This window comes from Gymnodraco acuticeps, unplaced genomic scaffold, assembly GCF_902827175.1.
Source record: "Gymnodraco acuticeps unplaced genomic scaffold, fGymAcu1.1, whole genome shotgun sequence".
Lineage (NCBI taxonomy): Eukaryota > Metazoa > Chordata > Actinopteri > Perciformes > Bathydraconidae > Gymnodraco > Gymnodraco acuticeps.
Genome location: NW_022989981.1, coordinates 593,447 through 617,658, shown reverse-complemented (window position 1 = coordinate 617,658; position 24,212 = coordinate 593,447). Strand labels below are relative to the sequence as shown.

General features: G+C 41.3%; 1 protein-coding gene across 1 annotated transcript in view; it reads right to left on the bottom strand.

The window, feature by feature from the left end:
- slc16a2 (solute carrier family 16 member 2) overlaps positions 1 to 21,860 on the bottom strand; it is a 32,121-nt gene extending 10,261 nt beyond the window's left edge. Inside the window, 6 exon segments of the mRNA XM_034211857.1 lie at positions 2,470 to 2,496; positions 2,498 to 2,609; positions 3,987 to 4,102; positions 4,104 to 4,490; positions 4,958 to 5,112; positions 20,903 to 21,860. Coding sequence (XP_034067748.1) covers positions 2,470 to 2,496; positions 2,498 to 2,609; positions 3,987 to 4,102; positions 4,104 to 4,490; positions 4,958 to 5,112; positions 20,903 to 21,308 — 1,203 coding nt within the window. The 5' untranslated portion in view covers positions 21,309 to 21,860.
- Positions 21,861 to 24,212: the final 2,352 nt, after the last annotated feature.

Here is a 24,212-nt window from a genome sequence, read left to right as displayed (position 1 = left end):
TAGTACCGGTTTCATTCTTGACTCAATACTCCATGCCCACATACCACGTATAACTGCATCACATTAAACCAGTGGTTCTCAAACCTTTTTCTGTCAGGCCCCCCCTTTGGAGAAAAAAAAAAGTCGGGCCCCCCCAACACAAATAGTCAGGCTCAGTGGCGGCGCCAGATATTTATTTTTGGGTGCTGTGGGGTAGCTTGACGTTTCATAGAGGGTGCTCAAACATTTAGGGTTTCCCGTTAATGTACCGGTCGCTACAGTGGAATTTTCTACTGCAACACTCCCCACGCAAATACACAGTGTGACAGTTACAATGAAGGCTCGAGGCATATAGGTGTAAGCAGGGGTAAAGTGCTATTTTTATAGGTGGTGTGTGGACCTCACATTGGGGGGTCCGGGGGGATGCTCCCCCGGGAAGATTTATTTTTAAAGGTCACATGTCATGGCCATTTCCACTGATCATAATTCCATTGTTAAGGTCTACTAGAATAGATTTATACTGTGCAATTTTCCAAACTCACATTGGTTTCGCATACAGCATCTCTGTAAAGTATGTGTATTCACTCTCTCCACTAAACGGCTCGTTGCAGCCAGGGAGGAGAAATCAGCAGAGCTGCTTGCACTGAGTGTGTGAGGAAGTCCGTGGATTGGTCAATTTGGACCAATCAGCGGGGGCTTAACGTAACGGCTCCGCGGACGTAACGTAACGGCTCCACGGATTGGTCCATTTCGTTCCGGGGACGACATGACATCATGATGTCCCCGGAAGAATCAAATGGACAGTGACGTATCTCCAACGAGGCGTTTTGGGGAGGTATTTTCTGTTTTAGAGTTTTACTCCCTACATGGTGTACTTTGAGGGTTTTGACTCTGCACACCGTTTACATGCATAAAAACCTTCATAACACACAAGGGGACGGGTAATAACCGGAAAAGCATGACATGTGACCTTTAAATATTGAAGTTAAAAAGCATCAATCTGGTGCACTTTGAGAGCAAAATGAAGAGATCTATGGATACATCTCTCAACACCCATTTGAAACAGAACTGTAAACAGATTTACTTTTTCTTAATGGATATTTTACAAATCACCCTTTTAAACTTTATTCTTTTTTTACTGTGTAGTGGCAATTTCTTTATCTTACCTTATATGCTAAAACCAAATGCTTCTAAAAACATTGTCTAAAACAACTATATCATTTCCTGATATGTGCCGTTTTCTCTTCATACTCTAATGAGGGTTTTTATTCCCAAGCGCTTCAAGGCCACAGAGCTGATTTGGCAGACTATGTTGAAACTACTCCTCTTCACACAAAGTTGTAACTCCCATAACAATATGAGACCGTGTGAAAACAGATTTCTGAGGAAACTGTCTGCCCGCCCTTTCTTGTATATAAGCTTTGCTATTTTGTGACTATTGCGCACACTCCTGCAGACTATCCTATACTCTGTGAGACCTGTGTCTTTGAATATATTCAAATAAATAACCAGAAAGACAACTGTTTGTTGCAACCATTTATTGTTTGATCATTCTGATCGTGTATCTCCACAGTATTGTTTCCGTAACACTGTCATATAGTATTTCATACCTGTTTTTCATTTATTCTCTTATTTTTTATACCTATAATGAATCATATAAACGTGTGCCTCGGAAATAATTGTTTACATTAATGGTGACCAAAACGTTTGAGACCCACTGAGATAACTTAGACTAAAGTTAACTATCTACCGCGGGGCACTCAGTCGTGTTCTAAAAATAGCTCGCCAAGCAAATCCAAAATGTATAAAATACACAAAACAAAAAAGGAAATTTAATTAAAAGAATCTACCCTATGCATAAACGTAGAAAAAGTTCGAGAACCACTGCCTTAACCTATTCGGGTGGCCCACGCATCCAACCCCCCCCCCCTCAAATGTTCATTGCTTCATGCTACTGTAGACAACGTTCTTGTTGCTCTGTGTTGCGTTGTTAATGAGTGAGACACACCGGAGTTGAGGATCTGTGGGGTTTTATTCTCCCAAAAATAGAATTTACAATTTAGGCATTTAGCAGACGCCTTATTCCAAAGCGACTTACAATGACCAATTACAGGCACGTTCTCCCTGGAGTAACTGAGGGCTAAGTGCCTTACTCAAGGGCACACTAGTAGTGGTGTTCCAGGCGGGATTTGAACTCGCAACCTTCCGATCATCATTTCCGAAATAAATGGATTTTTTTTTTTAAATCATTGTCGCGGCCCGCCACAATTAAATCAATGTATGGGAAACACTGACATTACACATTACTTGTTAGAGACGCTTTTATCCAAAGCGACTTACATACTCAATACTGTGGACAATCCCCACAGGAGCAATTTGGGGTGAAGTGTCCTTGCCCAGGGACACAACGACATGCTGACTGCAGTGGGGTTTGAAGCCACTGTGCCACACACCTCCTTCATATGTTATGGCCTCTAAACATTTCCTCACCTGCATGTAGATTTTTTGCAGACCAGAAAAGGAGGTCTCCAATCTTGCCGAAAGCAAGGCGTCCCACCCCAGATGAAGCTCCTATGCAGACCAGGAGAACCCACTCCTTCTGGGTTCCCTTGAACTGCTGCTTCACAAAAACTCATCTAAGAGACACAGAAAAGGCATGATTGAGGATTGGCCGTATGTTTAGGGGTTAAATAGTAAGTGTGCTGCACAATGACTTATTAGAAGCTCCTAACAGTGGGTTAACACATATCCTGCTTGGGAAATGTTTTCATATGTTTATGTGCTTTCATGCTTAAGAAGATATTTAAGTAAATGGGTGGTGTGCATTTGTCGGGGTGGAGGACCATCCATAACCCCAAAGCAAAGGTCTAACAATAACAAAATGTCTTCACCCAGAGACCTTTGGAACAGCAGGGGCAGACTCTCCCACTCCCCCCAGCCCTAACCACATAAATCAGAAACTTAAACCGCCCTCTGAAGTCTTTCAGAACTTGCGGAATATTGCTCTGCTTTGAAGGGCTCTACATTCATCAATGGCCATAGGATAGGCATGTTTAGGGACACAGAGAGGCCATACAGGAGAAGGTTTCCTGAGGTGGTAGAGCCAATACAAAGAACCGGGGCTGTGTTTTACATCTGGGCCCGGCCTGAAACAACAGGCCCTGACGGAGGGAGGGCCGGAGCGGGAACATCCGACATCTGGAAAGAGGGAGATCAACTTCACAGCTCCACGCTGCAGCTTTACACTTCATCCTCACCCGTCACTATCTCACTATTTCACACCAGTAGGCCAGAGATCAGATTTTGTAAAATACCCTGAATATTGGATTCTAAGCATAATGGAAACCCAAATTGTAACATTGTGATACTGTCCAATGTTAATCACAATTTCCCTTGTTGCAGTCAAAAAGAAATCATTATTTTACACATATTGTCAATACCTTTTTATATTAAAAGGGAACCAGAAAATGCCTTTGGAGATTTATCAGAAAGCTCCTTCTACCTCAAGTCACTTGGAGGGGCATGTTATTGTTTGACTGAAAGCAGCTGGCAAGCTGAGTGCAGGCAGGGGAACAAGAAACAATGTAAACAAAACGTTTGCTGTAGCTTACAAAACATGGGAGCATGTTGTTAGCAGTGGTACTGGAGATCAAAAACCACACCAGTGGCCGAACAGAACAAGCTGAAATTTGTGGTAAAAGTTGCATGAGATTGGATTAAGTAAATAAACCAGGTGAGTTAAAGTTTTGGCTTCCCATAAGCATTTGAACTTTGTTTTTTCCCGATTATATATTGCTTGGTAGCTCTTCCAACAATCTAAGATGACAAACGTAACGTCATTGTGTGTTTGTGTTAATTTCGTCAGACTCATACCTATACAACCCTGCCTGATCTACCCCCATTATGCTTTTCACATACCAATCAAATAATGGTAGTATCCATATACAACTTTCCATGTCTTGATTTGAGATACCTCAATTGAAGCTAGGAGAATGCCCCTTATCGTTCTTACCAGATGGACGTATGGCACGAAGTAGCCGAGTACAGCTGTAGCTACTCCAAACGCCCACACTCGGTACGTCACGATGTGAAACACCCGCAGGTTGAATGACTTCCTGATCCCCACCGAGGAGCCTGCTCCACCTGCTGCCCCCCTGAGCGGTGGCCATTGACTGGGTTTTGGATTTTCCAGGGCCAGGACCCATGCCTGGGGGTCCCATGCCTCCCCCAGCAGGCAGTAATGGTTTGAACAGCAGGGCCAGCAGGGCCTGGACCAGCATGAAGAGGCTGAGGATCTGGAAGGTCCTGCTGAGGCCCAGAGGTTCCACCACCTTGTTCAGTAAAACCGGGAGGCCCATGGAGAAGAGGCTGGCACCGGCCGTCACCACGCCATTGACCAGACCCAGGCGCTGGCGGAAGTAATGGCCGAGGATGACCAATGAGGGCTGGAAGGCAAAGGAGGAGCCACAGCCGAACAGTATGCCATATGTGAAATAGCGAAGGCTCAGGAGCTACAACAGAAAAGAAAAGAAAAAGGTGAAGTAAAAAAAGAATAATGCAGTTACTATTTTACCATTTGTTTTGTTTTACCATTTATTTATTAATTAGAGGATTAAAGGATGGAGGGTTTTGTTTGCTGTACATTTTAAGGCCCTTTTGTGATTTTAGATTATAAACTGACTTAACAATACTTGCCATGTAAGTTTAAGCAAGTTCTGTAATATTCTGTAAAGTTAAAGGCATGGAGGTGGAGATTTGAACCTCATACTGCATTACAGCTTTAACAGGTGCAGACCCAGTTTGTACCTGATTTCATTTGAGTCGCAGAATAAGCAATTGCTTTTCTGAGAAAAAACTAACAAAAAAAGAAACGTAGAAGATTATTTTAAGCGTTTAGTGACCAACTTCTAATCTTTTCATCATCATGATTATTTATTTGTCTACTTTGTTAGGGTAATGTCTTGAATAATAAATGCACAGTAGCTTACTTTGCAAAGGATGTACTTAGCAGCCCTATAAAAGCCACCAATGCCCCACTGACGGCTGTCTTCCTGCAGCCGAAGCGGTCTGTGAACATGCTGACCACAGGTGAACAGAAGAAGATCATGCCCATGGCCAAGGCCCCGACCCAGGCTGGAAAGGAAGTGGAGAGGAAAGAGAATTCAATCAGAAACATGTGGAAACCCTGTGTGTTGTAGCTATCGCCTAAGGTAAATAAAAGACAATCTTGTTCCCTTTTGATCACCAAGAAAGGATCAAAGTCCATGTAACAGGAAATGTATGCTGTAAATCAAAATGTATAGATATACAGGATACAGTTCCATGTAATACGACTGACACACAGTTACAATATTTAGGGATTCCTTTTTCAGGGATGGAAACAATTCACAGGTTCATTTTGCCAGACGTTATCTTTCAACAGTTTTTATATTTCCCACATTTGTTGCAGCTGGAGAATTTGCCTTGAAGCAGTTTTTGTATCATACTGGTGTTATAAACCGTTATTACATGAGAATACAACATACAGTTGTTTTAATAGAAAGATGACCAAATTGAAGGTTTCTCTATAGTTGTATAATATGTATCCGCTTTTTTCCCCTATAGAATTGCATGATGCCCCGTCATCTCAATGGGGGACACAGTCAAAGGTAAAAGTGCATTTCGTATTTTATTCTCCCATTGCCTCACGGGCATTTCATGATTTACACAACATTAAAACCTTGATGTCATGAAAATGTCATATTTGCAAAGGCTTTGAACTACTTTGTGTGCACTCGCATATTGTCTTTCTTTCCGAGTCCTTCCCCCATCTGATGTAATTAGCTATTGATATAAATTCATGGAAGTGTTTATTGTGCCTTCACTTGCATCATGTGCATCAGACACACTCTAAGATTTCTCATGGTGATTAATAGAGGATCAAAAAGAGGATCAAACTGGACAGATCTGGCCTGTGGTGTAATATCCATCCAGTGTTAAAACATAACGAGCCAGTATGAGCCAACAGGGACACTGCGTACCCTGAGGAGCAAACAAACAAATGTCTGGGTCTCCGGTGGAGCAAAGGTAGCTTTAATGTCTACCGTGGTGTCTGGGCTGTACTGTAGGTCACTCTGAACAAACACACACACTACATTTAGCTGACGCTTTTATCCAAAGCGACTTACAATAAGTGCGTTCGACCAACAAAATACAAACTTGAAGAAAACAGAATCATATAAGTACATCAGGTTTCATAGAGCAAAAACATTTCAAGTGCTACTCAACTGGCTTTAGGTAAGCCAGTCCTTTATTAGTATATAAGTGCTTTGTTAATAGTTCTATTGCTCGAAGTGGAGTCGAAAGAGATGAGTTTTCAGTCTGCGCCGGAAGGTGTGTAAGCTATCTGCTGTCCTGATTTCAATGGGGAGCTCATTCCACCATTTTGGAGCCAGGATAGCAAACCCACGTGTTTTTGCTGATGGGAACTTGGGTCTCCTTCGCAACGAGGGTGCAGCGAGCCGTTTGGTTGATGCAGAGCGGAGTGCACGTGCTGGGGTGTACGGTTTAACCCTCTGGAGTCTAAGGGTATTTTCTCGATTTTTAGATGTTTTCTTAAATCACCTTTTAAAATGTATTTCTTCTAACATGGCACCCCATGTGTTAAATATCAAAATGTTCAGGACAATCTCTGGTCTTGCTATATATGCAAATTACTCACCTTAGAGCACTGTTTGATGAGATAAGTAGCTCAAAAGCTTAAAATTTGACATCCGATTTTCGGAAAATCTTCAAAACTTTTGTGAAAACACAAATTTACTCATGTGATCGAATTGTTTTGGTGTTTTATATTAGGTTACCAAAGTCTTAGGATCACAAAAGCAGTGAAATATTTGAATTACACTGTATATAAATGTGTTATTCATGTCTAAAATAAAAAAATTAAATTCGAATTTTGAGTAAAATAGGTTGTTTATCACTCTACTTTCACCACAGCAGGGGCTGAGCTACATTAGGACTGAATAATGACTTCATATTACATACCAAGGTTCATGTGATGTGTACAAATACAAATTGAGCATTCAACCTTTTTTTTTCAACCAACAATTTATTATAATATGTTTTTTTCAACCAACTATTTATATAAATATAAGAAACTGGAAAATCTAACTATTTACAATATTGAACATCAGAACATTCAACCAACTATTCATTATAAATGTCAAGACAGTGTCAAGGTCTTTGTCTGTCTTCCAAGACAGTGGGTCTGGCTGCTGTGAAGATGGGGGTGATGGTGCATGGGCTGCAGTGTAGGTGGGGTTGTACAAGTGCTATACGAGACCTCCACGAGACCTCCTTGCTGGCTGGGTTGAAGGTGAGGCTGTGGTGGAGCCTTTGTGCTGAGGTGTATCTTGACCTGGTGGCAGCCGCAGATGGAGGTCGAGGCAGCTGTAGTGATGCTGGTCTGCTGGTCCTTGGTGGTGATCGCTCTGGTGAAGGCCCTTGAGCCACGGTAGATCTTGACCTGGGGACGGCACAGATGGATGTTCTGGCTGCTGGATAAACGCCGCCTGTGGGCCACTAGGCCCAGACAGCTGTGAAACCTCTCTGTAAAATAAATTAAAAGGTAGGACAAGAATTACAACGAATTTCATTGAAATAAAGTTCAAGTAAAATGTTGCTCAAGCACAAATAACAATGCACACAGAAAAAGAAAGTTGGGGAGGGGGATGGGGAGAAGCCACACACACACACACACACACACACACACACACACACACACACACACACACACACACACACACACACACACACACACAACACACACCCACACACACACACACACACACACACCACACACACACACACACACACAACACACATCACACACACACACACACACACACCACACACACACCACACACACACACCAACACAACACCACACACACACACACACACACACACACACACACACACACACACACACAACACAACACACACACACACACACACACACACACACACGTATTCCAGTTACTTTACATTCAGTATAAAATCACAGACACACATAGGCTACATCTGATTACAAAGTCTCATCTGTACAGGACGGTAAAAATAATAACAGGCACACATATAAATAAATCTATGACAAAGTCTCATCTGTACAGAACAGTATGATAAAATAATCGATGGCAAAAACATGTCACTGTAAATGTCTCCGTTGTGGGACGAATAAATGATTAATTTAATCCTCTACACATGTAATCTCACTTTTACACACCAAAATAACGTTAACACAGAGTAAACATTTGCTAATGGAGAGTCTATTTTGTCCAATAAAAAGTTCATGACAATCGATAAAAAATATATATCAATAAACCTATTGTTCATTTTCGCGGTATTCCCCACACATTGCCAGTACACTATTACTGTAATATTTACACTTACCCATGCCCAAATGGATCCTTGTTGTTGTCTTTGTATTCTTCTTCTTCAGAAGAGTCAAAGACTTCACGTTCTGAGGCTCTATCTTCACTGCTGCTAGCGAAAAAAATCTCAAGCGAAGTCGGCAACTGTAAAGTTTTAGCCATTTTCTCTGTCTCTCTCTCGCTCTCCTCAAAGACGTAAACTGATGGGAGACACGTGGTTTATGTTTTGTTTACTTGGTGGGTAGGTCCTTAGTGATTTCTCGATGTCCATTGGTCATTTCAGACCATGATGGCTGCCGGCCGAGATTTCCTTGACGGACACACGAATCCACCAATCCACAGTGTAAAGTCAAGCTGCTTTGAGCGGCCATATTGGCTGCTGTGCCCTGGTTACAGTCTCACAGGAGATACCGCTGGAAAGCTACTCTTCCAGTGATTCCGCGGATATCTGAATCATATTTCTACTCCTTATAATCGAAAATATATGATTAATTACGTAAAATTATGCGACTCCTGGATGTAGGAAGGGCCAGATCCATTCGCAGCATGGTACGCAAGTACCATTGTCTTGAAGTGGATTCTAGCAGTTACCGGAAGCCAGTGGAGGGAGCGGAGGAGCGGCGTGGTGTGGGAGAATTTAGGAAGGTTGAAGACCAGACGAGCCGCTGCATTCTCGATGAGCTGCAGAGGTCGGATGGCACATGCAGTAGTCTAGGCGTGAGATGACGAGAGCCTGGACCAGAACCTGCGTCGCTTTCTGGGTCAGCTGGGGACGTATCTTCCTGATGTTGTAAAGCGTGTATCTGCAGCAGCGGGTTGTAGAAGCTATGTTTGCAGTGAAGGACAGGTTGTTATCTAGGGTCACACCCAGATTCCTTGCAGTCTGAGTCGGGGAAACAATAGAGGTGCCGATGTTGATTGTTAGGTCAAGAGTGGGACAATCTTTTCCCGGAAGGAAAAGCAGTTCAGTCTTGTCAAGGTTGAGCTTGAGGTGATGAGCAGACATCCACTGAGAGATGTCAGCTAGACAAGCAGAGATGCGTGCGACGACCTGGGTCTCTGAGCGGGGAAAGGACAGAATTAATTGGGGGGTCGTCAGCGTAGCAGTGGTATGAAAAACCATGCGGGCTAATGACAGATCCGAGCGAGTTTGTGTACAAGGAGAAGAGGAGGGGACCAAGAACAGAGCCCTGAGGGACCCCTGTAGTTAATTGACAAGGGTCGGACTCAGACCCTCTCCAAATAACCCTGTAGGTGCGGTCTTTGAGGTATGAGGTGATGAGGGAAAGTGCAGAGCCTGAAACTCCAAGTTCTTGGAGAGTGCGAAGGAGGATCTGATGATTCACCATGTCAAATGCAGCAGACAGGTCCAAAAGGATGATGACAGAGGAGAGGGAGGCTGCTTTAGCAGTGTGCAGTTCCTCAGTGACAGCAAGGAGGGGCAGTTTCTGTTGAGTGACCTGCCTTGAAACCAGACTGGTGCGGATCCAGAAGGTTGTTCTGATAGAGATAACAGGAGAGTTGTTTAAAGACAGCGCGTTCAAGTGTTTTAGACAGGAACGGGAGGAGAGAGACAGGCCTGTAGTTTATAAACATCAGACGGGTTTGAGAGTGGGTTTCTTTAGGAGAGGGTTTACTCTTGCCTCCTTGAGACTGTTTGGAAAGTGACCAGAAGTTAGAGAAGTGTTGATGAAATGGGAGAGAAACGGTAGAATATCAGGAGCGATAGTCTGAAGGAGGTTTGAAGGGATAGGGTCCAGAGGACAGGTGGTAGGGCGGGAAGAGGTAATGAGGGTAAGAACCTCACTTGGAGAGAGAGGGGAAAAGGAGGTCAGTGTGTGGGTGAAAGGAGGGTCTGGTGACCCAGTGGTGAGTAAAGGTGAGTCAGAAAAGCAGAGCGAATATCATCAACCTTTTTTTCAAAGTGGTTAACAAAGTCGCTTGACAGAAGGGAGGAGGGGGAAGGGGCTTTGGGGGGGTCCAGGAGGGAGGAGAAGATGGAAATAGTTTTTTGGGATTGGAATAGGAAGATTGGATCTTATCTTGAAAGAAAGTGCTTTTTGCCTGAGAGATCGAAGCAGAGAAAGAGGAGAGGAGAGCCCTGATAGGTTAGGAGGTCGTCTTGGTGTTTGGATTTCCACCGTTTCCGCTCTGCTGCCCGAAGGACGGTTCTATTAGCACGCAGTGCGTCATTTAGCCAGGGAGCAGGAGGGGACTGACGAGCCTGCCGAGATGTGAGAGGACAGAGAGAGCCCAGAGAGGATGAGAGAGTAGAGAGGAGAGTTTCTGCAGCAGAGTTTGGAGGTAGGAGTTGGAACGAGTCAGAGGAAGGGAGGGCTGAGTGCACCGATGAGGCAAAGGTAGAGGGGGAGAGGGAACGAAGGTTACGGCGGACAGGTGCAGGATGAGAAGAGATTAGTTCGGTATGTTTGGAAAGGGGTAGTGAGAATGAAATGAAGAAGTGATCGGATGTGTGGAGCGGGTTTACAGAGAGGTTAGAAGTAGTGCAGTTCCTTGAGAATATGAGATCAAGGACATTGCCAGCTTTATGAGTTGGTGGGGATGGAGACAGTGAGAAAGCAAAGGCGGTTAACAGAGATGTTAGTTTGTCTATCTTCCCTGTCTGGCGGTTGAAGTCTCCGAGAAGTACAGCGGGAGGACCAGTTTCAGGGATGTGTGAGAGGAGATTATCTAATTCCTCCAAGAAGTCCCCCAAGGCGCCTGGTGGACGGTAGAGAACAACAATGGTTAATTGTATAGGATGGGTTACTGTGACGGCATGGAATTCAAAGGTGGAAGGAGTGAAGTTAGGTATCTTGAAGAGGGAAAAGCTCCATTTGGGAGAGAGCAGGAGACCAGTGCCACCTCCTCTGCCAGTGGGTCTGGGTGTATGGGAGAAGGAATATGCTGTGGAGAGAGCTGCTGGGGTGGATGTGTTGGATGGAGTAATCCACGTCTCAGTGAGAGCAAGGAAATCCAGAGACTGCAGGGAAGCGTAGCCAGAGATGAAGTCAGCCTTAGGAACAGCTGACTGGCAGTTCCACAGGCCACCTGTAACTAGATGTTGGATGTCAGTGGAGTGGGATAGACGAGAGCAGGCCGGTTATATCGATTACGAGATACACGGGGCCAGTGATAATTGCGAGAAGACACATGAACAGGAATGGAGAAAATACACATGATTATAGCATGAGGGGCTAAACAACCAAATAAAATAAAACACCACTTAGTTCAATCAAAGTAGGATTTGCCTCCTCTTTGCCACCCTCGTGACTCCAGCAGGACTCTATTGTCTTTGTCAGTCTTACTCCAGCAGGACTCTATTGTCTTTGTCAGTCTTCGTCTGTCTGACGCTCCAGGAAAGTGCTACCTAAAATGGACACCTGATTGCTGAGTTCTCACAGATGTGGGGCCACACCCCTTTAATTAGTTAACTCTCTGCAGCTGGTGGCCCTCAAAAGGAAATCTAGACTGGCTCCCTCCTGAGTTGCTAGTGTCTTTTCAGTGGCCCAATGGTTTTACAATTACATTAAACCCTAAGTTATAAAGTTATGAGTTTAACCCTTAATACAGTTACACCTACTCAATAAAGCTCTTAGTATTCTACACATGTTTAAATCAAAGTTAACCCTAGCAGTCAGTTAGTTCAGTTTTAAGGTTTCAGTCAAATTACTTGTCCCAAGTTTCTGCCTGACAGATACTGTAGCGGTTTTGAGATTTAAAATCACAAATTCAGTCAGATCAACTACAGAGCATTTATACAGAGTACACACACTGAAACAGAGAAGTCTACAGACAGAATGTGACACACACACACACACACACACACACACACACACACACAACACACACACACAACACACACACACACACACACACACACACACACACACACAACACACACACACACACACACACACACACACACACACACACACCACACACACACACACACACACACACACACACACACACACACACACACACACACACACACACACACACACACACACACACACACACACACACACACACACACACACACACACACACACACACACACACACACACACACACACACACACACACACACACACACACACACACACACACACACACACACACACACTTTGTTGTGTACATTAATCTAAACATTCTGTACTGTACATGTACAAATCTGCTGGTACGTGTACAATACAAAGTTACATGTATTATAGTTTAAGGGTGGGACTGCATCCTTGCCTTCCTATAGTTTATTTATCCAAATGGAACAAGACAGGGGGGTTTTCCTATTAAGCATGTACTTCATAAACTGCCACCGTTTTGAAAAATTTCTTACAAAATGTTCAAAGTTTCATCTTGAGTCGGGTAGGTCAAAGCTTTTTACATTCAAGGCTAACAGTAGATCCCTGCAGCATGTATAGACATGGTTATCAGTAAGTGAATCACTAAATTAGGTAAATGCTATACTGATTTAAGTAGATGTTCTACATCAGCCTCCCAACCCATTTGAACTGAAACACCTTACATAAACATGTATACAATTGAGATGGAAATCATTGGCAAAGTTGCATGAGGTCAGATGAAGCTTCTTTACTTAATAAGCCAAGGAGTTGGCATCACATAAGCACCTCGGTATGACAATTGCACCATATTGGACTGCTGATCTAGAGAGCTAACAGTACAGGACTGGAGACTCATCATGCTTTATCCTCTGGGGAAGTCTGTGTTGCAAAACATTCCTCCCTAAACAGCTCTGTATTGGTTTTGCATTCAGCAATCTAGAAATCTCTCAAAAGAGTATTGCAAGGTTTGACGGATGCTTTAAGGAAAACGCCATAATAGTTTTGAAATGTTCCCTGACTATAGTGGTGGTGGTCCATGAGAGCATCCTGCATATGGTCAGGAATAAAACTATTACTATTGGAAATTACAGATTACAGATGTACATACTGTGGCCCTAAAAGTTAGTTGCCCAAAAAATATGCTCTGCCCAGAACTCCTGACAGAATGGGGTCGTTATTAGTTTACGTTTCCTCTGGTGCCTGGAATCTGGAATGTCCTGCAGCCTTGTGTGTTTCTAGGGATTACTCTTCAGTGTTCCCCTACCATTGTCTTGGCGGCCAACGGAGCCCCGCGCCCCCCCTGAAATTCAAGGTGTTTCTTTTTTAATAATACATATTTATAGCACCAAATTGCAGCTAATCTACTGTCACTTTTCACATTGAACATGTGCTCTTTTATTAAATAAACCAAACACTTTCATTTTCAATTATGAGTTTAGTGTTTTTGACCCTAAGAAACACCGATGCATTAATCAATAACAATAATCCACAGCTCCTCTCTCTGCTCTAGAGGATTTAAAAAAATAAAATATCCCAACAACAACATGACACCAGATTCTTCTTCAGCACGCATAGAATGGACAGCTAGCGGCCTATGAAGACATACTCCAAATTTCACAAAGTGTATTGAATTAGAATCGTTGACTTGCACCTTTAAGAGAGCTCAACCTATCACCAGCACCACTTTCCATTCCTTAGCCATTACCACATTTCCAGATGGTTCGTCTGGAAGGACTACAAGATCTTAAATCAGACATTCTCAACCGCCCAGTGTGGTGTCTCCCATCTGGACATGCTGCTATATCTTTGCTGTTCCCACCTGTATCTTGCTCATTCTCAGCGGTTTATTCTCGGAGGTCCTCGTAAAATGTTTTACAGCCAGTTAGATTGGTCTTTGTGGTGCTATAAGTCTTGAATACGCTCTGTAGTCTGTTTTTGTCAATGCTTTCCCCATATGATTCCATAGTACAGACCATTTTTAGGTAGGGTGGGGATGTTGGATAATTAGTTGTAGAACAGGGAATTATACTGTTTCAGTTACAGAAGAACGTGGTTAGAATGAGGAGTGACAGCCACCATGGTTGAACACAAAAACTATCAATTGATTAATAAAAAAGGAGAGATGTGTCTAATAACCCTTTAATTGACAGTAATAGTTGCTCAGCATCAGGTTTGGAGACGAAATAACAAAAATCAAGGATAACAACATAAAACATGAAAAAAAGACGGCCAAGTTTGCTTTATCTCCTCCTTTTAGGACATTCTGTGGTTTTATAGATTTTTGCAGGTGGATGGGACTGCATAATGAAGAGCAATGTGCACAAAACTATAACAACACAAAACCTGACAGCATATTGTTGCCTAGCATCAGAAGAAATAGTAGCATGGCAACTATAAAATGATGGTTGTTCATGCAATTACTTCACTAAAACCTGCATCCTCAGTCTACCTTCAAATAAGCACATAGAGGAAGATGATTGCAGTCACCGTCTGAAAGTGCACTCTATGTTACCGTGTACAAACCCAAAGCAGATGGGGTGTACAAGTACATACAAGGTCCAACCTACAATCAGAGGCTAACAAAGCAGAAGATTATCTCAGATGCCACACTTATTCACGTTCTCCTCCATTTTCTGGCAAACATCACCTCCAAACCCCCATTTCCCAAACCCTGGCACAGGCAAAAGGTCTGTGAATAGACAGAGTTGAGTGTACTCATTAAAGACAATTAAGTCTGAACACTTCCAAACACAAGACAAAGGACACAGCGAGCAAGAATAATGCAAAATGAGAATGTGTGTGTGTGTGTGTGTGTGTGTGTGTGTGTGTGTGTGTGTGTGTGTGTGTGTGTGTGTGTGTGTGTGTGTGTGTGTGTGTGTAGTGGTTAGGAGGCTTAACAAGCGTTCCTCTTTTTCACGTGTTAGGTGCAATCTGACAGTGAGGGAGAGTTTCTATAGGACCCTTCGTTACATTGGAGGAACAATCTTCTTATGGCACTTATGTACCAAGACCTCATGACAGTTTAAGACCAAACCAACTAGAAAAATGAAGAACACTTATATTTGATTTGAATATGTATCTACTGATCTGTCTGTGATACAAAATTGAAAATGTCCCAGATTAGTTATTATCTACAAATACATCTCAGTCCATTAAAACAACGCTGACATTAACACGTGTGTTTTAATAGCTGCGATGAAACGACTTCCTCAGCACTGTGGTTACAGTATAAGGCCCATTTTTAATTCACCATGACTGTCTCACTTACTGCCTCAGTGCCTCTACAGTGCAGTTACAAATGATACGAACAGTGACAACATTTTGATGTTTTTGCATTATACTACACTCTGGGTTAAATGGAAATGAAACAATGAGGTTAAAGTAACACCTTACATCTTTCATTTTAGGGTGTTTACATTCCTACCAAATGATCAGTGTAGTAATTAGAGACCTTTATTCCCTCAGATTAAGAAGTGAAGTATGAATTACTTTCAAAGAAAACTGTCTTCAGCATGCTCTGTGGATTATCCTGCTGACCATCAAAACGTTTTTTTATTTTTTTGTGTTTCTAATTGAAGTGATTGCAAAACAAATGAAGACAAACAATACAAGGACGCTAAACAGCGAAAAGAGCCTATATACCAAGTAACACAAATGTCAAAACAATTGAAGGGAACAAGGGAACAATTCATCTTCAAAACAGGGCAATTAAAATCTAGCAAAATGCAGTAGGTACAATTGATTTAATCTACAATGAACCAGCCCTTGAAGTTTTAAAATTCATATTTCTAGTTTCATTTCACTATGTGTGCTAAAACAATAAAAAAACACTGTCCAACTGCCCTCTGACGTCTTACACCATTTTCCATATTAGACACAGGGGGGAAATAATCCGCAAACTAGACAATGCAACACATTGTGTTTACTGTCATGGACTCATAGTTCAAGAAACAATTGCCATACATATTTTCGTAACATTACTGTAACGGAAAGGCTAGGGTACAAGCCCATTCCCTCAAGGCAACATTTAATTCCTTTAGCAGGTGCCAGGGCTGGGCAGTACATGGTAAGTCTGGCTCAAAAAAACACATATATTTAAAATATACTATTATACAGCATAATGACAAGTAGGTAAACATATAAGATATGTTTTGTCAATGTTGCACAGCACAATACAGCAGTGTTGGATCTACCTAAAATGTTAAGAGACAAATTACCTACTAGCCAATAAAAGCTACAAAAACTACAAAATTACTACAGTGTATCATCGATGGCTTGGTTTCGTGGATAGGTGATTAATCATATTGTATTTGTAATTAATATTTTGGCTTCCAACATTTATGAAAACAAAATGCTCTTTTTTTGCATTATAAACCTGGTCACTCAGACTTTCCTTTAGTCATGTGAGTTAGTGACTGAAATGAGGCAGTACACTAGGACATACTGTATTTGTAGTGTGTAGTCATGTTTACCAAAAGCAGACACCTGGAAATGTTTCTTATTGGACAATCAAATTAACTCTGCTTGTAACCTTTATGAGCACACAGCTAGGATAGAAGCTTTATTTTTAAAAGAGTAAATAAAAACACATCAAACCTAAACAATCTAATTGAGGATGTAGTTAGCAGATACTCAGCATAAAAATGTCGTTTTACGTTTTATGTTAAAATAAACCCACATTCAGCACAAAATCAGTCCATCCCTGTTTCTGATCATACAGATGGTGTACCTCTTTATGAGTGTGTGGAGCTTAGGGAGACGGATCCAACATCACCCTTTATGACTATGAGCAATGCAACACTAAATAAAGTAGATATTTCTTAGCATTAACTTCTGCAGCTCTATACTTAGAAACAAATAGGACACAGTGTACTTGAAAGAGCCGCTGATCCTTGAAACACCATGGCACTGATCTGTTTCACATTATGGAGATCATTTCAAGCATCAATACAAAATGAATCACTCACTCAATCCCGTTATTCCGCCCCTTCACACACATTCCTAGCTTTGCAAAGTCTAAAATCTCTCCCACACCTAGCACTACCAGCAGTTCTGTTTATGTGGTCACATAAAGGAACATAAAAACAGCACCATCTGAGACTCATAACCTGCTGCTTCAATATCTTTACTTAACAAAAGTTCTTCTGATCCCCCACCTTGATTATATAAGCTATTTAGAAAACCATGTGTTTACCCCTTAAGGTTTAATAAATATCCAGTTCAATTGAGCCTGGTTTAAAAGACCTAAAAGGTAATCACATCCCAATAAATTCCTGATGACGCTTCAATTATGGTCCTATTGCTTGTGAAGTACTTTAACATTTTGTTTTAAGATGTTCCAAACACGTGAATTGCACTTTTACGGACTATTCCCTATTTGCTCAAAAAGAGCCTTTGCAACTGTGACTATTGTTATAAAACTGTTGCCTCTCGTCTTTTTCCTGTTGCTGGGGGGAAAAGGTCAGTACTCAGCGTACCAGCTTAATCCTTTCACATATGAGAACAACCAAGAATCAAATCTTAGGAATGACATCTTTCATAACCAAAAAAGGGAGAAAGCTAAATGGAAAAACCTTGATAAAAAAACAGTCCTCTATTGAATGCAAGACATACTGTAAGTAATACATCTGGTCTGGTATCTGTTTTCAGGCCCAACATGTTCTCAGGCTCTCTATCACGCAAAAACTGAAAGTAATGTGATGCCCTGCCGTGCTTCCCCCAGACAATCATTTCCTTCACATGAATAAGAAATAACAAGGTGCAAGATGCCATTAAATATATTAACCTGAGCAGGGCTCGACAGTAACGGTTGCCAGGTTGCCAGTGGCAACCATTCAGAAAAAATGTCAACCACTTCTTGGCCTTTGGTTGTCATCAGTGGCAACCACTTTTTAACATAAAGAAATAAGGACAGCAAACAGCTAAATGTGCACCCCAAAAGAGATAAATGTTAATTATTTGTTGTACAAAAAATGGCGAAGCAAATTAAGTTGTTTGACTGTGCGGTAAAAAGTTCGGCCAACCCGTTAACATCTCAAACGAATGTTCAAAGTGATTCAACTGATAAAGCGCAAGATGAACCCGAACAAAAGCAAAGAGGAAATGGGTAAAGTCTTGGGAGGCGAAATATATATGTACATTCTGCTCCGTTGTGCATTCACTTCCGGTAAAAGTTCCTTTCGAAAATAAGAGCCCCGATCTTATTACTACCAAAATAAAAGTGCTAAATGAAACCCGGAGACAACGGATGACCAAGAAACTAGTGACTTGCTCAATTCATTTTTGGGGGATCTGTGAAGAACATGACAAAAGCTGCACTACTGGTATTTAGTATACCAGCAATTGAGGATGGACAAGTTTACTACCACTTAAGTTTCAAATAATTGTGTTAATTACTTATTGTAAAGAATTTGAACATTCTTTTGTGTCACATGTTCATTATTAAGTTGATGTATATCTGTATAGTATCTTAATTATTTAAAATATAAGGTGACTAAAGATGGCAACCGTTTTTTCAGTTTTGGCAACCAAAAGCTGATGCCTGGTTGCCAGCCTGGCAACCACTTTTAAAAGTTAGCGTTGAGCCCTGCTGAGCTTACGGAAACAACTCTAATGAGACCAATCATGTCTGCTCACTTTGTGGTTTTTTCTGCCTCAGTAACTATGCTGTAGTGATGAAAAAATGGTTAAAATTGTTCCAGGGAATAGTCTTAGAGCCGTTATCCCTACGAAAATCGCGACCTTCACCTTCGCTGGTGATTGTGAATCTTGACAGGAAGTTAAGAAAAAACTTCCATCCTCCAGAACATTTTTTTCCCCCTATAATCTAAAACAGACCATTGCACCGGTTAGCCCATCAGAAAGTTATTTCCTAAAAAATAACTTATATTACTCAAATAATCAGTAATTGTTGTAAAAGTGATAGCATCATCAAGGGAACAAAACTCCAAGGATGCTACATTGACAATAAATTGGATGCTGACTTTATATTTCAGCTTTCAGCTAACATTTCAACATTGTAACATCAAAAACAAGAAAATGTCAGTTATTGATTTTCCTGCAGAAAACAAGGCTGAAGTCCTTGAAAGGGTTTTTCTTTATAATTATGTTTTTCCTTTTATGCGACAATAGATGGTTGTATCAAGATTGTACTGGCCAGTATATTAAGAGACCATTCAGCAGTGAAAGCTTGTGGTATAATCCTCAACAGAAGGTTTAGATCAGGGGAGTCAAACTCAATTTCATCTCGGGCCACATTAGCATCATGGTTGCACTCAAAGGGCCAGTTTTATATATAAGACTATATAAAAATACATATATAAATATTTAATATATATAAAATAATGTATTATATTACATTATTGCCTCTGCATTGGATTATTATCAGATAGGGTAATAACGTCATAATTAACTACGTCTGAAAGCAGAAGTTTGGGCCAAATAATTGCAAGTCTCTTCAGTGCGCATGTCACAAAATGATTTAAAAAGAAAAGCCAAATTCTGGAAAAAAAGTCCAAATCTAAAAAAAGTGAAATTTTGGAAAAAAAGTCAAATTTGAGATGCATTGTGCGACATGTAGTTTATGGGCAACAAGCTTCTGTAAAGCATCATGTAACCGTATAATAAACATATTATATTCTTTGCAAGCTCTTGCGGGCCGCATGAAGTGAAGTCACAGGCCGGATTTGGCCCCCGGGCCTTGAGTTTGACACCACTGGTTTAGATTGAAGCATGCAGGGAAAAGCATTGGCCATATTTTGGTTCTGTATCGCAGAATAACAAATGGTAAATGCCAGCTTTATTGAGACAAAACGAGCATAAATTCCTGAAATAGATCATAATCAAGAGGTATTTTATGTTTTTATATACGTAAATTATGCAGTTTTTTCGTCACGTCATCCCTCTTTCTCAGTCAATGTTGAATCTGAGAACTGCAAATAGTCCGGAGGGAGAAAAGCCAAATAAGAAATGTAAAATAGATCAAGTATTGCACATGTTGTGTAATATTAAGTGGGATGCAAAAAGTCTGAGCACAACCTATTGTTGTAAAGTTTGTTGGGTCACATTTTTGTGTATAGCTCAAATGCCTGTGGTACATTGCTATAGTGTTCAGCCTACGGGGGAACAACTTTATCAAAGGGCCATTTGTGACCCATGGAAATGGATTTGATGCAGCAAATTAAAAGGTGGTGATGTAGCGGCAACGTTGATGAAGGAGTAGCAAGTATACATCCAGCGAGTAAATGATTTAACATCAGTGATAGTGTTCTCCAAATCATGCAGTTGACCAATTCAAACTAGGAGCAAGTAGGCTACCTATAGAATGCATCAAAACTCCTTCCAAACATAAACAATCATTCAAACTTAAAATGTGTTGGCAAGGCATGTATGTAATACAAAACTATGTGTAGTGTGCCACTTTAAGTTCATGGTAAACCCATTGAACTGTGAACTGACACCGATATCTCTGTAAGAGGATAGATGCATGTGGTAGGCTATGTGACTATAGCATAAGTGCATGGTTTGGAGGTCTAATTTCCACCTCTTAAATGTCTTATATGAGGAATATTAAGCATGCGTCCTAGACAAAAGCACTTCTATCCACCAGTTGATGTATTGTTTTTCATCTCATAGTCTGGCTCGCCTCAGCCGACTGTCTGGTACTCACCCACTTTGAACTGAGACGTCTGGTCGTCTGGGTCTGCATGCTCCTTCATCAGCATCATATGCAGGATGCCGAAAGAGTTTTGAATGCCGAAAATTGACCCATTGCACCAGGTTGCCGCAAAAACCACCAGCCAGCCAAACCCTCCTTCGGGCGGGACGAACGCGGCTCCGTGGCCGGGCTCCTCCACCTGGACAGCCGCCTCGGAGTCAGACGCCGACGGGGAGAGTGGCGGCTTGCTCCCGGCCTCAATAAGCTGCACAGTGCTGTCCTCCTGCAGGATCTCCTTGCTCTTGTCTGCTTCTTGGGGAGCATCTCTCTGCTCCGTGTGAGGATCTGCAGCTGGCTCCTCATTCCGGGACACTACGCTGGGCGGCTGCGCTTGATTGTCCAGTCCGTCGATCCCCATGCTGTCTGGTCTGGTCTGGTGGAGAAGTTATTGTGTGCTCTTGGCGCACATGCATGAGATATAGGTCACTGACATAAGAGCACCGATTTGAATAACAGATTCGATTGGCTATCAGTCAAAATGTGCAACACAGAGGGTCCCTTACTCTCAGACTATCCTCCTACACGCTGCTTGCAGCCCAAGTCTGAGCGTGAACTTCAGCGAATAAACCCCAACCTGTAAACGTTAAATGTCTCATTCTGTTCTGTATTCTTCCAGGAATAAACAGGCACCGCCTATTTCTCTTGTAAATGTAAACCCGTGTCACTAGAGACAGCCTATAGACTACAACCATGTATTTACTTGTGCTGCTTGGTGCCAAATACGGATCATCAACCTGTGAAAAAGTCTACACCGTGTCGTCCCGTCACGCAGTCTGCAACATCCGCCGGAGACTAAATAACCGATTCGGCGCTCCCTCTCTCTCGTCTGATATCTTCACACGCTGGAAGTGTAAAAAAGGTAGGCCCGTGTGGGTCCAGGACTCTCTCTTGTCTCTTGTCAACAGAGCTATGTTCGTCATCCAACAGCTCGCCCCCGCCTCCCTTTCCCGGCGGATTATAACCAATGGCTGAGCTTCAGTACAGTTGTGGGAGGAGTTTTTACTTCGTGTGTCTTCGGATTCACGGAAAGACCCGAGGGCTTCAAACTGTCAGATACCGACTATTTACTTTACTTACACTCTGTAGGCTTACTGTAGTTAACCGTCGACTTTGACTCGCCTATCTTCGGTTGGAAAGCAGATTTAAAAGGGACAAGCTAGTATCTAGACTCTATATTTTGTATCCAGGAGAACGGGTTTTCTCCTTCATTTAGACGGGAAATATGTTTTAAAACATCTACGAAAGCTACTTTGGTTTAACCATAATTAGTAGCTTAGCTGTAACGTAATTATCTAGGCTGAATACGTGAGCTAAACTAAATTGTTGGGTGTTTATCACGCATTACCAATTGAAAATTAACAAGTGGTGAACAGTAACTTCGTAAATTAACTGAAGTACATTAACTACAGTTTTGAGGGAATTGTACTTAACTGGAGTATTCAATGTGTTGCTACTTTGTACTTTACTCCACTACTATTCAGGGCTATATCGTGTACTTTTACTCCACTACAATAGCCTACCTTTAGTTAGTTCGCAGATTTTGATTAATAATGTAATAATTATCCCATAAATAAGATGTAAGATTATTCTGGAGTAGCAATCACAAGCTACCGTGCACTATACAAAGTAATTAAACATGCTCCACTTTTACCAGCTTTGATAACACTTTAATGCATCAATAATTTTAATCAAAACATATGATATAGTATGGCCAATATCCGCAATGAGTACTTTTACTTTTGGTACTTTAAATAAATGTTATTGCTAATACTTATATATGACTGGTATAGTCCAGCTATAAGGTGGCAAACAACAAGCTCAAAAATATTAGTTAGCTTCATTCACTCAAGTATAATATAGTATTTTAATGGTACTTGAGTATTTCCATGTTATGCTACTTTAGTGGAGGAAGTAGCCAATTCAGATATTTTACCAAAAGTAAAAGTAGCAACATAAAAATACTATTAAGTAAAAGTAATCTATCTATGCAGAACAGGGTCAGAAGATATTCTGCTCGAGTAACAGTTCATTAAAAGTACTGTAACCTTTCATTACTGTCATCTTCTTACCCGAGTAAAACATTTGAATACTTCAACAGTTTTGATACTTAAGTCCTAATATGGTGTTGATAGCCTATGTTTTTTTCTAAACATGTAGGTCAACCGTACAGCTTCCAACAAAAGATGTTCTTCTCCCTGCAGATTCAGGGAGAGAGAGAGAGACTCCCCATGCAGAGATAATTAAAGTGAAGGGATTTCACACTCGAACAGAGTTTTCAAGTGAGTGAGCAACAAAAATACCAGCTTAAGCTAAGAGTGCTTTATAACATTCTTTCAAATGTCAACTGTGTGCATGCGATATTCAGGTTAAAATAGGTTTAACCTTATTGATCTTGTATGACATACTTTCTGTTTGTTTTCCTCCTGTTACAAAACAAATATTTAAGCCAGCCATTTACAAATAAAATAAACTCAAAATATGCCAGAAAAATCTCAGAAATGTGCCAAATGTTTTATTCATGTATTTGTGGATAGCAAATTGGCCTACCAGTATTTGCCACTAAGTGGAGCTATAACTCTGCATATGGCTTCGGGTTGAAACATCCAACATTTGACATTCAGTAGAGTTGTTTCGTTGTTTTTTTCGTCTATTAATCTTTAAGAAAATAATATTGTTGGTTCCAAAACATAATATTTTTAACAAATGGATTTTCCTCCTTCCTTTTTGCATTTCTTTTTTTTTCTCTTGATTTTTCTATTGAATTTTCCAGTACAGGATCTAATAAAAAATACACATGACAGCAAGAATAGGATGAACAGATCACAGATACTAATGGGCGTAGTAAAAAAAAACAGCATGGCATGTAGACATACCCATTACAAGGCTGGACATTTCAAAGATCTATAACAGACCATGGATTTATTACATGGATCAAAAAGCAAACAACCGATGCAGAACAGTAATACCCAGGAGAGAGCATTAGGCATTTACTGGGGTATTAAAAGAACTCCAGGCCACAGGGCAGAAGCCCATGCCATTAGACATGCCACAGTAGAAAAAACACAGTGGTAACCTAAGCGTCTTTGGGTTCAAGAAAAGCGCTATAGAAATAAAATATATTATTAACCTTGAGAAAAAATGAATGATGGTTTGATCCATTTGGCTGCTTCAGCATCAGGGTCTTCACTTGATTCTGGAACCACAGGTTGCAGGAAGTCTCCTAAATTACACTACTCTTCTCAGAGAACATTTTAAACCGATT